The 16,933-nt window shown below is 42.0% G+C and overlaps 1 protein-coding gene across 8 annotated transcripts in view; it reads left to right on the top strand.

The window, feature by feature from the left end:
• The first annotated feature begins 3,612 nt into the window (after positions 1-3,612).
• Positions 3,613-16,933, top strand: part of LCORL (ligand dependent nuclear receptor corepressor like) — an 82,053-nt gene continuing 68,732 nt past the window's right edge. For 7 of the 8 annotated variants that reach the window (XM_069856261.1, XM_069856264.1, XM_069856262.1 and 4 more), the window contains exon 1: positions 3,613-3,826. In XM_069856261.1, coding sequence (XP_069712362.1) covers positions 3,679-3,826 — 148 coding nt within the window. In that variant the 5' untranslated portion in view covers positions 3,613-3,678. The remainder of the gene's footprint in view (positions 3,827-16,933) is intronic. The other variant, XM_069856267.1, reaches the window with a different exon arrangement.

Genomic DNA, 16,933 nt, shown 5'->3' on the forward strand with positions numbered 1-16,933 from the left:
GGAGTAGTAACCATATAAACCTTCAAACCATATAAATCCAGCTGCAGTGGCAAAATAACTATTGTTCCCCATCTGTCTGTGTTCACCTCTCTTTTGGAGGTTGCCAACCTATTCAGCCACAGCATTTTACACTGCAGTGTATTAACTTAAATCTCTGAAATTCATGGCATTCTAGCTGATGAGATTGCGCATCTTGCTACACTCACACTGAACTCCTACTTGTGCTGGCTGTCCCACTTGTCACAGACTGAATCTAAGGATAAGATTATGCCTGAAAAGTCCTGTTGCTTTTAAATAGATGTACTTTTCCAGCTCCTGGATTCAAACTTCACTTTATGCAGGCAACTCTAGAGCAACTTAAATACTTTGTATGAATGTGCCTGTAGGTGTGGGGATTCTGCCTTCAAAGCATGAATAAAACCATATGCTTTCAGGTTGCTGAAAAGAACTGGAGGGTTTGACTCTCAGAGGTGCTTCCATGGAAGCTACTTGCCAAGTCCCTTAGCATTTTTTAAGATTAAGTACTCAATGATCAGTGAGGGAAAACAATGGTAAATTAGAATAAAAAAAGAAAAATACCCTATATAGTTGTTTGCTTAAAAATTATGCTTTTCCTACATTTGATACTGCAAAAGAAAGTGTTATTTCTTATGAGCATCTCTGAATTCTTTACAGTGTGGTAAACTGATAGAAAATGGATATTGCACTTTAGTCATATATTGGCAATCTAATATTCACACTGATAAAACACTCTTATTCAATTTGTCTAGATCCTGTATCTAAACGATCGTGATCATGTTCATGGTGAAATCTCCTCTAGTGGTTTTAGTGTTTGGTTTTGGTTGGTTGGGGTTTTTTAACCTTCCATTTTCTGCTGCGATATATATTTCAAGTAGGAGTGATTCTCTGCAATATTCATGCACAAAGCTATCACAGAACTCATCATTTAACTCTCTGTTTTACCAAGAACACTGTTAATTTCCACAATTACAAATTGCATTCTGCAAAAGGTTTACTACAAGGTTTTGACTGTTCAAGTTAGACTGTTTTAATTACACTTCATCCTTACCTCCAGTTTTCACAAAGCAATACTTATGTGACAATGAGACATGCAAAGCAGTCTGTACAGGAGTGAATTTCACCTTTGGGGATTAATTATTAAGAGGTTTTGGTGATGAACAATTTTGCAATGTTTCAATAAGGTAGTAAAATCTCCCCAATGTGTTTTCAAAGAAATTAATACAAAATGTCAGATTTTGATGGGGATGTGGTATCAAACCATAAGCATCTGTAACTATTTTAGTTTCTCTTTACCCCCAAATTATCATGAGATGAAACATACAGAAAGCACAGCAGTAATAAGTCCTGTAGCTTCAAACAAAATTGTACTGGACTTTGCCTCCAGAGCCATTTCTAAGTAACTGACTCTCTGATCCCATAAAAATTAGGTAGAATAGGCAGCTAAAATTAACTAAATCAAAATTATCTCTCACTGCTCCAGCTTTTGCCCTCGACCACCCTTCAGAGATTTGACCTACCCTTTGTTCAGAAAAACACTTACGGAAAAGTGGTGGAAACACTTATATAAAACCAAGTACAAATCCACATACAAAGTGACCACTTAGCTGGAAAGTCATTTTCATAGAGAAGAAAAACAGCTAATGTAAAAACACCACCACTGATGGTCTGGTGAAGCAGTGTCCTTGGGTTTCTGATTCAGTTTTAAGTTTGGAAGAATAAAATATCTCGAGAGGGAGTAGTTCAAAACCTAGTGTCTACAGAATATTTGTGTCCCTACAAAACTGATTCCTGTCAGATAACCTCAGGGATTCAGTTAAAGGAATAGTGCTTAGAACTCCTGTATGTTGAATTAGTTAATCTCAATTAGCCATTTTACAGAAGTGACAAAGTTTATTTTTATGAAATTGTTTTACCAAATTAAAAAGACGTGACCTGCCATCTCTTACCAAAGTTTTGTTCACTCCAGTGGAAGCAGAATTGATCTTCATAGCTATGCTCTACAAACAATCCCCAAGTACACCATTCACCTACAGAATGGAATATCTTGAAGAATTAGAGAAGGAAATATCCACCATGCAAGGTTTTCAGGAGAAGCAAATGCATGACAGTATTTTTATTTTTTTAAGCCCATCTTATGGCAAAAAGAATTTCTTTTTTGCTGTCTTGTCTTTTATATGGCCTTATTAAATCCTGCTTTCTATCTGCAAACAGGCAAATGCTGTTTCTTGCTGAAGTAATGCTGCACACAAAGACTATTCTGAGAAGGGGACTGCGTAGGAGGCACTCAGAGACGCACCAGGATCTCAGAAGATTGCAAGATCTTGATTTTCTGTCTGGGGAATTCAAGACTGCCAATTGCTTTCTTGGGAGGTACGGGTAGCAACTGTAACACTAAACCAATGTGGAGGGATGTTGTCTTATGTTGGAGTCCGGAGGTACAACATTAGGGTGACTACCCGTGCAGAGCAGCAAAACTGACTGTCCAAGCACTTGTCAAATGCTCCAAGTAATTTAACCTGACATTTGTGTGTAAACTTCTTGCAGTTACCTTAATCTGACTGTAGTTCTTAAGTCATTGGGAGGTTGATAGCAAGCTTTCTCAGGCATGCTCCCAGACGCTGAACCAGAACAACTTGTTTCCATGCTTCTAGTTTCCATGGTAGGCTTTTCCAAAGGTGGAGTGGAAATGATTTTCATAGAATCAAAGAACAATTTGGGTAGGAAGAGACCTTAAAGATCATCTAGTTCCAACCCCCTGCCATGGGCAGGGGCATCCCACTAGATCAGGCTGCCTAAGGCCCCATCCAACCTGGCCTTAAACACCTCCAGGGATGGGGCAGCCACAGCCTCCCTTGCCAACCTGTTCCAGTGCCTCACCACTCTCATGGTGAAGAATTTCCTCCTTATGCCTAGTCTAAATCTGTCCCTTTCCAGTTTATACCCATTGCCCCCAGTTCTATCACTACAAGCCTTTGTAAATGGTCTGTTCCCAGCTTTCTTGTAGCCCCTTCAAGGGATGGAAGGTCACTATAAGATCTCCTCTAAGCCTTCTCTTCTCCAGGCTGAACAATCCCAGCTCTCTCAGCCTGTCCAACTCTCTCAGGCTGTCTGATGCTGTCTCCCATCTCAGCTACCCATCGCACTCTGAGATCAAGAGCCTCATAAAGAGCAGGCTGAAGGCGAAGCCGTTGAGAACAGCCTGGTGAACCGAGCAGCAGTTCAGAGAAGTTTGACGATGTCCCTTCGGAGCGAATTTGGCCGGGCAGGCCGGGCTCTGAGCCACCCTCGAGCTGGCGGGGAGCGAGCGGGGAGGTGGGACACGCTGCGGGGAAACGTGGGCCGGATCTAACTGCGCCCGTTTTCGAAATCCTCTTCACCCACAACAGAGATGATGCGGGCAGTGCGGGTCTCCCGGCAGCGTGGGGGCTCCCGCAGCGCGGAGCAGCCGCCCGCACCGCCCCGGGGAGGGGGCGCCCCTCCCTCCCTCCCCCCGGGAACTACAACTCCCGGCGTGCTCTGCTGCCGCCCAGCCCCACGCGCGCTCGGGGGGAGGCGGGATGGGGTTGGGGGTGGGGGAGAGGAGCCGGGGGAGCGCGCGGCTCTTCTGGGTGGCGCGCGCGCTCGTATGTAAATGAGCGGGCGTGAGGTCAGAGGCAGATGGAAAAGGGAACAGACAGAATGGCCGCCGCGGCTCCCGCTCCTCCCGCCGCCGCCTCGCAGTGCCGGAGCCCCCGCTGCACGGCGGAGCGCAGGGGAGTCCGCCGAGAACTCGACTCGTGGCGGCACCGGCTCATGCACTGCGTGGGTAAGAGGCGCGTCCCGGCCGGGGCGGGGGAGGGGGGCAGCGCAGTCGCCGAGGCGAGCGGCGGGAGCGGAGAAGCGGCTCCGGCGGCTTCCTCGGAGGGTGGAGCGGGAGACGGGGCTCCGTGGGAAGAGCGGAGGTCCCGAGCCGCCTCCGGGCGGCGGCTGCCGCGGCTTCGGCCGGGGCCGCTCGGTCCCTCCCTTCGTCGCCGGCCGAGACCCTTTCTGGGCTCGGGTCCTTTTGTCTCGGCTCCTCGCGGTGAGCGCCGGTGGCTGCCCCCCTCCTCTCCGCCTCCATCGCCTGGGGGGCGGAGGGGGTAGGGAGGGAGGGAGAGAGCCCGCCTGTGTGTGCGTGTGCGTGCGCCTTTAAGAGGAGCCGCTCCTGCACTGACGGTTGGGATTTGAAGTTTTCCCTCCCTCCTCTTCCCCCCCCCCCCCTTCCCGTGGAAGTTGTCATGGCGACGGCAGTTCTCCCCTCGCGTTCCCCCCCCCCCCCCCCATCCCCCCCCGGGTCGTGCTCCCGGGGCTGCCCCGGTGGCTCTCGCGCCGTGCGGGTCACGTGCCCCCCGCGCGCGGTCGGCGGGCGGGTTCGCGCTCCGCGGCGGTAACGGCTCCTGCCGCCGCCCTCGCGCCCCGGCGGGCGGGCGCGCTGCCCGCTGCCAGCGCTGGCGTTGGTGACGTGTGCGGCCGCGGCGGGGACCGCCGGAGGGGGTTTGTTTTGGGGTGTGTGTCTGTGCGTGTGTGTGTGAGGAGACTTTGATGCCAGGAACTGCTTATTTGTGTTGTTTCCAGAGGCGTTTAGCTTCTTAGGGAAATAAGGCAAAATCCTTGATCTTCAAGTAGTTATGCTAGTGTCAGTGCTGATCCTCCCCGATGGCTGAGCGGTGGAAACGCATCTAGATGTAACGGGAAGGGAAGCAGCAATTCATTCAGTGTTTCTGCCTGTGCTTGAGACGAGATCAAAGTGAGAAGTACGCTCACAACAAGTAGGTATGCTCATCACTACAGGCGTTTAGCTTTGTCTGGGTTTGCGGGGTGTTTTTACATATTGTCAGTAGACTGGTAGCTTCTTCGTGCATCTTGTTCTTGTTGCATTGCCCCGATAACACTTTTAATCGCCTTTTAATCACCTGGGGCCTTGAGCAGCCTGATCTGGCGGGATGTCCCTGTCTGGGGCAGGGGCATTGGAACTAGATGATCTTTATGGTCCCCTCCAACCCAAACTATTCTATCGTTCTGTAGCACGTACATATATATTACGACAACTGTGCGTGCTTACACTGTCTTTTTAATTCTTCAAGTTAAAATATTTAGGAAAACAATATTTACTTATTTTCATACATTAACACATTATATAAAGTTTCCTGTGGAAGGAACGCAGTTTAACTAGAGCATGTAGGGAGAGCTAGTTCATTGACATAGGGGCTGTGATAAACTGTTAAATCTGAAGGACTGATATCTTTGTCTTACAATGTACAAGTGGTCATTTCTCTGGTTACCTCTTACTTAATGGAATTTCAGTTCTAAATTTAAACTAAAATCCCGAAAGTCTGCCTGGCATTTGGTGGCTGCAGGGGCTTACAGGTGGCAATGGTGTGTGTCAGATGTATTCAGGGGATACAATTGCACAGTGTGACCAAGACAGACAAGGACTGCAAAGAAATGTAATGAATGATCTTTAAGACAAAATTCCACAATACGCTAGGTCCTGGGCTTCTGCAAGGTTGGTTTTTTGGGGGTTGCTCTTTCCCTGAGGATTGCAAAGTGTAAAACCATAATGTAGGTAATTACATTTTACACTGATTACACTGTGGTGGTGCTTCATGCCAAGTTTTTCTTGGAATAAAAGGATATGACTTCTTTGCATGTCGTGATGCAAAACTCAGTTAATGGAAAGGAGCCCCAAATTATATGATTAGAAGCTGCTAAGGAGGAAAGACATTGGTTACGGTTTAATGGTTAATCAAGAGCTATCTTGGTTAAAAACTGTTACTTGGCATGCCTGTTGAGCAGCCCTTATCTGAGAGAAAGTGTAAACAAAGTGGCAAGAAAGTGAGGATAATGGAGGTAGAGTACTTTGGATGAGGTGTTTTTCTTTCTTTACTCCTTTGAAATTCTGTAGCTTAACTCAGTAAAATAACCTCCTACTTCCAAAGTAAAAATTATATGAGGAGTCTAAAAAACTTAGTATTAACTAGAAGGTCTGAATGATTGTCCAGTTGAGGGCTGAAACAGCAGCCTGGTGAAGGGAGAAATGGGGAATATGATAGATTTGGCATAACTTATTTTTTCTTCCTCTGCTCTTGTCAAAAATCATATGTTTGTAGCAAAGTGAAGGAAACAATGTGGTAAAGTAGTAACACCCCCCAATTCTTGAACTAGGTTACTGTCAATCCTAAAACAAACCAAAAACCACCACAAACAAAAAACTGGGATCATTCTGCCTTAGCATTTTTTTAATTAAACAAAATATTGAAAGGTGATACGGTTCTGTAAACTGTCATTTGTCAAGGTTTATGTTCAGAGAGTGAAGCAAGAACTACAGACTCCTCAAATAAGTTATACTGTTTCTGCTAAATCCTTGGGATGAAAAACTTTGTTTTCATGTCTTGTATCACTCAGAGTATTGATACTAGATTGGATGTTTGCATTTCTCTAGTATAATCACTTGAGCATTTTGAAATCCCTTACCTGTAAAGGCTTCCTCATCCACTTTATGGAAATGGTAAATTGAATCAGACATAATACCTCCAAGACAGTGATTACCCAGCTTGAGGCTCATAGTCAACAGATTGTTCATATCCACAACAGAGTGACAGAAATAATACTTAGTTGCCTGCAGCGCACTGTTTGCTTGAGTGGCAGTGGTGGTTAGGGACCTCTGCTCAAAGGGCTCGGTTGATGAATGGTTGGTTTGTATTAATCTGGTTGCAGACTTGAATATTTGCATGGGCTTTAACATTGAAAACTTTGGGTTTGGTGGCCTGTTGTGCTAACTTGTGGCCTATGGAATTGAAGCCTCATTAAAGCCTCAGATCAAAACGCTGAAGCATTTAAATAACTGGAAAGAAAAACAGTGATGATATTTAACTGATGTTACTGACAATTCTCTTTTTCAATATCTAAACATACTTGTATACAAAAGACTTCACATTGTAAATTAATGGAATATTTTCACAGAAATTCTAAGTAGGTGTTCAGGACAAAATGGCTGTGCAGACGGTAATCTTTTGTGTTACATTGAACACCAACATTCCTAAGATGCCTAGACTTGTGCTTATGGATGTGCCTAATTCTTGCATGGCTCTGTCAGAGTTCAAAAGTAAATGCTCTTAGAAGGCACCTGAAGATCTTAGTTCTGTCAGAGTTCTTGCAGCATGCGTGATATGTGCTAACCAAGTACTGCGTACAGCACCACTCAGTTGTAAGTGTTGTCCTACATACAGTCTTTGTGACATAACTGGCAAAGAAAATACTGTAATTTTAAGTTCTGTGTTTATGGAAAAGTGCCAGAAGGCTCAGAATTCAAGTACCTAACTTAGCCAGCAGCTGAGTTCCATGGTGGTTTAAATTGCAAGGTATTTTATAGAAGCAAATATCCAAATAGTTAAAAATTGCTCTTTGGTGCTCTTTGATTGAAACTTTGTAATATGAATTGATTAAATGCATTCCATTGGATTGAGAGGCTTTGGGAGTATGGAACTGTAGAAGTCTAGATTCATATTGTGGTCAGCCTTAAGAAACAGGATTTAAGCAGTTTATTTCAAACAATTATTGATCACACTTAGTGATTTTGTTTGAACTTTACAGGTAGAGTGTTGGCAATTACATTGAGTCCCCATAACTTTTGTGAATAGGGACAGAGGAGAGGCTTTTGTAATTGCTGGGTGCAGGAAAAAGCTTCAGCATGAGGTGGTGTTTTTTACTAAAGTTACCACAGCATCCTATGGATAAAGTTTAGGGCACTAATTTGAGGGTTTTAATGGGAAGTGCCAGGTAACTGCAGTCATGGAAGTTGAAATCTTGCTAGGGCCTTGTGTTGTGAAAATATAAAAGATTCTGAATAATCTTTTGTTGCGAAAATGAAAGTTTAAGATATTATCTCAACAACTTTTTAAACAATAAATACATTGTTATTTGGAAGGAGAGGGAACTCAGTGATCCAAGAGGTCTTTACCAACCTGGTGATTCTATGATTCTATGAAAGGCAGAAATTTTAATGTTCCTCTGCTGCAGCTCAAGGGCACACATCTGACAGGAAATAGCCTTGGTATTGCCTTTTATGAAAGCTGAAATTTGATCAAAGTAAAAATGCATTTTTGTATGTTTTATGAATCTAGTGTACAAATACTCCTTTACTGTTACATTTTTTTCAGACTTTTTGCCCTCTTAAACTAGGATACAGTGGTGTATCTAACTGTTTTGATGGATCTAGATTTTGAATTTTTTTTTGAAAAATATTTGAACTTCTGCTCCAGCTTACTGTTTTTGAATAAGTTGTGCCTCAAGTGTGCTTTCCAGGAAGAGTATTCACCTCCCCCGCCCCCTCCCCCCCCAAAAAAAAAAAAAAAGAAAAAGATTTGTGGCTACTGCATTTGTTATTATCCCCACACTTGCAACACTCCTGCATTAACTACTTCATGCATTTAATCCCACAATACGTCCAATTGTTCTTACTTTCACTGTGGCTGTAAGTACTTTGCAGCAGGCTAGTGTCCCTTTTTTGTAATGCTGCAGGTATTGTTTTAGGTTATTTTCTGTAGTTACCACAGCAGCAGTGGCAGAACACGTTATTTTAGAATGCATCTGTAATATTCTTGTCTGTCTGCTAGTGGTTGTTTTTTGATTGCTTGATGTTCTTTTACCTGTCAAGCCACTAAGAGACTGTATGTAAGAATGATTTCAAACTGATACCTGCCCTGAACTGTTGTGCTTCCTTGGCACTCTAGCTTCTTTGAACAGCAGACAAGCTTGCTGTGGCCGTAGTGCCATCATCCAATATGACGGGCAGTAATACTATCGTAAGGTGTTCGTGTGGATCTCTCATGCTTTGAGCTGTGACGTGATATGAAACTCTTGGTGTAATTCCAGTGTAAAACAGATCAGGGAAATAATCTCAGTGTTACTGCAAATGTTGGAAGGAGAACAGGAATTAAACCTAGATCACAATCACAACACAGGTTCACAGGCAGTGTGGTGAGATGGTATCATGTCAGGGAATAGCTCAAACTAGTATTACAGAGGCAGATGTTCAAGTCAGCAGTAGCGTTGAACACTTGTTATGAAGCCACATCTGAGTATACAATGAAGTGCCATCTTGTGTCATCAAGTGTCACGGACCTCTTACCAGAATGGAGAAATCAGTCCTGATTGCGTGCTCCTGCTACTCGTGTGCTTGGGCTGGCACTCACTGGACCTTTCTGACATGCTTTAACTCAGTAGCTGGTCAGCTGTCTGCTGAGGAGTTAGGGGCTTGTAGGAAAAAAAAAAAAAATCATAGGTGCTTGTGCCAGCAGAAGGATGAGGATGGGACTGCATGACACAAGCAGGATGGGCAGTAGAAGAAATAAGCCATTGGTTTGTTTTAGCTGCCTATGGCACTGTCAACTGTCAGGAATGGAATGCAGCCCTAAATGTACCATTTCCCTGAACTAAGTGGATTTACAAAGAGTTTAAAAATGGTCAGTGTGCATATATATGCCATTGGAAGTTGCTACAGTGTACAAATCGCATTAACTGTCCTTAGAGTGAAATAAGAGAAAACACATGGGGTTTGTTTTGCTTGTGTTGGACTATCTTTGTTTCAAATATGTAGTGTTAAATCAGCTTATTTTCTGTATCTTCTCACAATCCGTTTCAACTCATCAGCTTTTCTCTCAGAAAGAAGTAATTGTCTGATGCTGTCATTATGTGTTTTTGAAGGGATATCTTGTGTTTGACTCAACAGAAATTTTTACCTGGGAAAACAGTACAAGAAAAGTCAATTATGACACCCAGCATCTTAGTTTAAAGGAGAGGAGGAAGGGATTCCTGTGTGTCTAGCGGTAGATGCAGTACTAGTTCACTGATCTCTTGTGGATCTGCAGTTGTAAGGATGTATGGAGCATAGTTTTATGAATGACAAAACTGTAGCTGCTACACAGACTAACCTATGGACTGTGTGGGGTACAAGCAAAACTTTGAATTCTATGCAGAAATGTGCTGCAGATCACGCGAGTGGATGTACATCTCTTCAATAGTGTTGATAAAACGTGTGATTGTTTTTGATGCTTCTTGTGTCTAGATACAGGTATATGGAAGGTGTTTGATTTTTAAGTGTTTTGGAAACTACCATACACTCTGTCAATACGTTTAGGCATAGCTTAAACTTTCTTAATGTATGTTTTCATATGGTAGCTGTTAACTTTTTATGTGGTTGATAGTGAGCTGAGAAGTTTAAACTCGTGATAGTTTTCCTGCACTGTGGGCACTAAGAGTTTCTTAAGATGGAACTTGTGTAAACCAAAAATGTGGGGTATTGTCACTGCAACTTGGTCTCAGCTCTTCCCTTGATTTGGGTTCCAGTAACTCTACTAATGCTTGAGGTTGGTAACTTTCAGGGATTATTTTGTTGATGTGTAACACAATTTTATTGGTTTGCTTTCTGTACTCATTGTACCTGCCTTCATGATTTATGTCGACTGGTATGAGCATTCATTTGTTAAGCAGTTCAACAAACTAGACTGTAAAACTAATCTAGCTTAACACTAACATGGAAAACAGGAGGGGAAAAGTGGCAGGAGGAAGAATAGGAAAGATCAGATCTAGTTTATCTTGGATCAGTTTCCTAATCAGGTTTACTACATACCTGCTTTTTCTCCAGAGTCAAGTATAAGTAGCTTTACAGAAGAGAACAAGGCCTTTGATTTTTGTAACTGTATATTTTAGCAACAGTTTTTGGGGGGTTCCAAGTGAGCTGGAAACTAAGTTGACTGAACAGCATCCTTAACAATATTGGTGAGGAGAGCAAGAATACACAGTAACATTTTTTCCACTTGTTCTGCTTTGTAGTGAAACTTGTGTGATGGAGCAGTGAACTGCCTTTCTGGTTTAGGTTAGTCTGGGTTGGTTTTTTGTCACTTGAGGCTTCTGAAATGTCTTGCTATGATAGTAACTACTAGTAGTTGTGCAAGGGAAATAGTAATAGGAATGTGTCATGATCGTCAATTTCAGATCAGTGTATGCTGTTGAGGAGCTGTATTCCAGCTGTTGCCAAGTAATTGGGCTTGAACTGCCTACAGCTAAAACGGGACAAATCAGTAGCTCTTCACCTTATCCATCCTTGCCCTATTTATGTTTTAGCTGTATTATATGGATGTCTTGAATAGGCAGTTACAATGGATCCCTTCTTGAATATGACTGAAGCATCACAGTTTCAAACAAGGTTGTTATTCTAACCTTTAGAGTTCAATGTGTTTATGTAAAGTGTAGATGTCAACTAGGGCTTTATAGACTTCACTGACTTAAAATTCTTTATCTCACTTAGGACCACTGTCTTTTGTTATTCTTGAACTTTGCCCTCTTCCATGTGCTTGGAGGGGACTTTGATAAGGTAGGTTGGAACAAAACTGAATTTGTGAGAGTGGCATGTCTAGTATTAACTTCTGAAAAACAGGGTAGCATTGTGAATTTAGCACCATACATTTAAAAAAAAAAACCAAAGAAACAAAAAAAACCAAAAAAAAACAAAACAAAAAAAACCCCTCACCACCTTGTTTGAGGGTGTAGCATTATGTGATCCTTTTTTTTTTTCCTTCTTTCTCTCTCTCTGCTAATATACAACTTTATCCTTCCATCCTCTAAAGACATAGAGAAGCCAGGAAAAAGGAAGGAGAGAACAGGGAGGGGAAGGTGGATGGTAGTGGCTTATCTGTTTGAGCATATAAGGAAGAAAATATATTGTGATGAGTAGGAGATTCTAGATCTACAGAAAAGTATTGAGTGGTAGAGATAGAATTCCTTTTTTATGCGCTGTGGTTACCAGCATGTGACTGCAGATCAAAGACCTATCGGTCAGGTTGTCATCTTTCTGTTTACACTTCTGGCACAGACCAGGTTCCTGTGTGGCGTCTTGAGAAGCTAGATTAACTCCTTAGATAAATTGTTTTATTCTTTGCAAATTTCTTCTGGGGTCTCAGCTGCTGCTTTTGACTGTGTTTGTTTATCCATGTCCATCCAAGCTTGCATCTCCATAGCAGCATATGTAGTATTGTAGGAGTGAGATGTGTGTAAATGTCACTGGATGCGATTTTTTTTTTTTCTTAAAGTCTGTTGGTAAAGGAAAGCTCACTGACTTTGTGACCTCTTTCACTATGTTCCTCAGCTTTCAATTTCTCTATAACTTGGTAGGATTCTGCTTTCCAGTTATGTGGCATCTTGGCTTTTGTGGCACCTGGGTGTTGATTATACAGGTTTAGAGATGTTTGGTGGAAAAAATTGTTGTTTTGCAATGTGTTTTGTTCTAGAATGCTACTGACTGGTTTTAAGAATGCTTAATTTCCAGATTATAAGTATTTATATTTATCATTCCACAGTTTCCAGCTTCTTCAAATCATCTTAATTAAAGGCTAGTTAAAATCTTACATATGAATAATAGTTCTTACCATCGTGATTCCACTGCTTTATAAACTCTCTTTAGTTTAGTGCATTCCTAGTCTGCTGAGCCACTAATAGGTCAGAGGGCAGCATAATTAATCTAGGGTTGAATATGCTCCTACTTTTTATAACTGCTGTCAAAAAGCTTTGCACATCACTTAAAGTTTTATTTTCCATTCCATAAGTACTACACAATTTTATAATGCCAGGATAAATACTACCGGTGCAATGCTACAGGACATCTTTTGATTAACAAGAAACTAATACTGCTGCTGTATGTGATGTATATAATAGAAGACTGCTTTAAAGGACTACAGCTTGTGATTGCAGCTGTCAATTTGGCTCACAGAACAGAAGGTGTACCACAGTAAGACCCAGTTAAATGTAAAGATCTGACTTCACCTCAGTGTAGCTACTAAGGCCCCTAATCTGAGTATGGGGGGAGGATTATCAAATGGCTACTGCTTCGTGACCTGTAGTTCAGATGCAGGTCATTCTGGTGTTAGCCATCTGATGAGGGGGAAGAAAAATAGGATCTACTGCTGCCTTAGACTGCTCTGTATCAGGGCTCTAATGCTAACTCTGCTAAACTCTTGTTTAAAATTTGCTGTGCTACCAGCTGAATAATGCAGTGATTGTGGATTTACCTGTGATTCTGGTTCCTACTTCAATTTTTTATTGTTCCTGGACCATCCTCTCTCTTTGCTTCTAAACCTTTCCTTTTAGTTATTGTCAGTGCCATTAAAGCAACTTTGACAAATTAATCTGTCTCCACGGATATTTTTTCTCAGCTGTTTATTTTTGTATGGAGTGTCTTCACAACTGATTTGCATTACACCACCAACATGCTCACCAAGGCAAATTATACTTTCTATCTTTTGGTCCAGGAAACTTGTGTGATGTCTTCTTCCGAGTGTCTAATCTCATCTGTTTCTTTCTATAAGTACTGCTGCTAGATATCCCATCTCATGGTGCTTGGGGAAAAGGGGTGTATACAGGCGTCAGTCGCTGGCAATATTGACAAGTCAAGAAGTCTTCTTCTTATCACACTTTCACATACTAATCAGTAGCCATTTGGAAGGACTTAGTTGTTCTTTTTTAGAAGCACATCCAAAACTCATTCTGGCCACAAGTATCTTAACATCTGACCTCAATCTATCCCAATTTTTTTAGGTATTGTAGCAACACTGTAACGTAGGGGTTTTAATTACATTTTCCTCTTCTGTTTTTCTCTGTTCCCCTTTCCATATTTATTCCTATCCAGGTATTATTGCTTATTTAGCATAGTAAAAACTAAGTGTTACAGGATAATGAACATTAACAACTCACAAGTCACTGTATTGTATTTGAATTTTAAACACATAGTTCACAGACAAGTGGAAAAAAATGTAGCTACAAATGTACAGGCCGGTGCAAACTGTTAGTAGCATATACTGTCCAAAGTTTACTGTTTGTGCTATAGTACAATCCCAGTTGGAGTGTAGAGGCTATAATAAGCTCTCTGTTCTTGTGTTCTTTGTGAGTATTTTCCTTTCCTCCTGTGTTCTGTTTAGAATGGGTTCTACAAAGTAATGCTGAAGACTATTTCAAACAAAGTATAGTCCAGACCGTATCGAATGGGGGTCATAGTAATCTGTCTCTGCATCACCAAATAAGAACATCTGTACTAGAGCAGAACAAGTCTGTCGAGTGTAGTAACTCTTGTCTGCAGCCAGTGGTGCACTGCTGAGGGAAAAAATATACATAATGATGTTCCTGAAATATCTTCCAAGCTTCAGTGACACTTGTCTTAATCCTTGGGAAGGAAAAAAAGGTTTTTTAGTTTATAAAATTGATTTAGTAGATTATTCTACTATAAATTATTGTTGATTTTGTGTGGATGTGTGATTTTGAATTAAAATAAAACTTCAGTGGATCTCTGGTATCCCCTAGTTATTTTGTCGTATATCACTTTTCTGTTTGTCCTGAAACAAGAAGCGCAGTGGAAGTACCACATGAAACCATAATTTAAGGAAAGCAAGGAATGGTAAAGGTGTTTCTTGTTCATGTGGTTTTGGAATTTTTCCAATTTTTTTTTTTTTTTTTCTGAAGACTTGACCTATCTTCCATTGGCTATATCTTATATTCCCCAAGCTGAAGAGTTCATACATACATTCCTTATAAAGAAACTGTTTATGAAATTGATCAATCTTCTCTCTTTTCTCATGTTTTCTTAGTTCTGCTTCCTTCTTGAGGTGGAAAACTAGAACTACACATACTCGAGGTCACATTAGTGTGAATTTGTGTTGACAAAACAGGGACCAATGCAGGGAAGATTTTCCTTTAAAAAGTCAAACCATTTGGCATGTTCTTTATGGAGGTCATCCTTTCACAGGACTGTGAACCTCAAGAGAAAACCAGAGTAATAAGTCAGTTCAGAGCCCATTACTGTCTATATAACTTGAAGATTTGCTTTCTCCACTCTTTAGCTTGATATTTACTCAAGTTTGGTAATCATCTTCAATTTTACCACCTTGATACATCGACGTTTTGAAGTTCCTCTGATGTTTCCTTGATCTTTGCTGCTCATACTAGATGGTACTGACAGTGGGTTGTCACTTTATTTGATAATCTCTTTGGGTGGAAAAGTGAAGGTAATTCTGGGACATTCCTGTTTGTGACTTTCTGCTGTGAAAACTAACCATTTACTTCTGTCTTTTAACCAGTTACTTATTTATGCAGGGACATCATGTCTGCTGCTTGGAGGGTTTTGAAAACTTTGGAGATGAATGTCAATAGACTTTTTTTTAAAATCTTGATGTACTCTTAGTGTCCTATGCCTACAAATAATTGTCGTGTTTGAAGTATGACTGCCCTTCTCAGAATTTATATTGGGTCTTCAGTAACACGTTATCATTCTTCATGCATCTAGTAAATCTGTTCTTTAGATTTTTTTTTTTTTTGCCCAGTTATGACTATTGGACTAGGAGGTATTTAAAAGATGTGTAGTTGTGGTGCTTAGGGGTATGGTTTAGTGGTGAACTTCACAGTGTTCGGTTTATGGTTGCTCTCAATGTTAAGGTTCTTTTCCAACCTAAATGATTCTGTGCATGCCAGTGCTGGCATATGTTCTAAGCAGAAGCCTATCTGGTAGGAGGATAAAGGCCAGTACAAGGTAGGCATACAACACAGTTGCTGATTGTTGATTGGTGTTAAGTTTTGCCCCATCACCTTTCTCTGGTGTTGAGGTAATTAGGTTGCTGAATTCTTCATAATAAGCACTAGTTCAGGTATTTCATCCTTGGGTCTGTCTCAGTTTTTCTGGTTATTGTTACTTTGTTGTTGTTGTTCCTTTCATCAGGAGGCTGTTATTACAAGAAGCATGTTCTATTTACTTGTTAGACAAACTGATTGTAGTATGACTGGGTCCCATAGAACCTCTGAGGACCAAGAGAGGCTGATCCTTCCCTGGCATAAACTGAACTTACTTGGCAGAGGGGAGGTTCTAGAGGCCATAGGATGCAGAAGACCATCATGTCGTTGCCATCACGGAAACGTGGTGGGATGACTCATATAACTAGAGTGCAGCTATGGTGGGGTACAAACTCTTCAGGCGGGATAGGAAGGGTAGGAGAGGAGGTGGGGTAGCCCTCTTTGTAAGGGAGGACTTGGACACCATTGAGATGGATTGTGGCGACGAGGAGATTGAGTGCCTGTGGGTTAAAATCAGAGGAGCCCATAAGAAGGTAGATTTTGTGATTGGAGTCTGTTACAGACCACCCAGCCAAGGAGAAGCAGCTGATGAGCTCTTCTAAAAACAGCTGGGGTTAATCTCTAGATCAATGCCTCTTGACCTTGTGGGAGACTTCAATCTTCCTGATATCTGCTGGAAGTACAATAGAGCAGAAAGGAAGCAGTCTAGGAGGTTCCTGGAGTGCGTGGAAGACAACTTCCTTGCACAGCTGGTGAATGAACCAACAAGGGAAGGTGCCCTCCTGGACCTGCTGTTTGTGAACAGAGAAGGCCTTGTGGGGGATGTGGCAGTAGGAGGATGCCTAGGACAAAGCGATCATGAGATGATAGGGTTTCCTGTTCTAGGTGAAGTGAAGAGGGTGGTTAGCAGGACAGTAGCACTTAAGTTCCGGAGGGCAGACTTTGGACTCTTCAGAAGGCTGGTTGGCAAAGTCTCATGGGAGACGGTACTTAAGGGCAAGGGAGCCCATGAGGGCTGGGAGCTCTTCAAAAAGGAAATCCTAGCAGCTCAGGAGAAAGCCATCCCCATGTTCCAGAAAAGAAGCCAGCAGGGGAGAAAGCCAGCTTGGTTGAACAGAGAGATCTTGAGTGATATCAAGAAGAAGAGAAATGTTCATGGGCTCTGGAAGAGGGGACAGGCCTCTTGGGTGGACTACAGGAGGGAAGTGAGATTGTGTAGAGAAAAAATCACAAGGGCTAAGGCTCAACTAGAAATCAGATTGGCCAAGTCTGTGAAAGATAACAA

This window comes from Phaenicophaeus curvirostris, chromosome 4, assembly GCF_032191515.1.
Source record: "Phaenicophaeus curvirostris isolate KB17595 chromosome 4, BPBGC_Pcur_1.0, whole genome shotgun sequence".
Classification (NCBI taxonomy): Eukaryota; Metazoa; Chordata; class Aves; order Cuculiformes; family Cuculidae; genus Phaenicophaeus; species Phaenicophaeus curvirostris.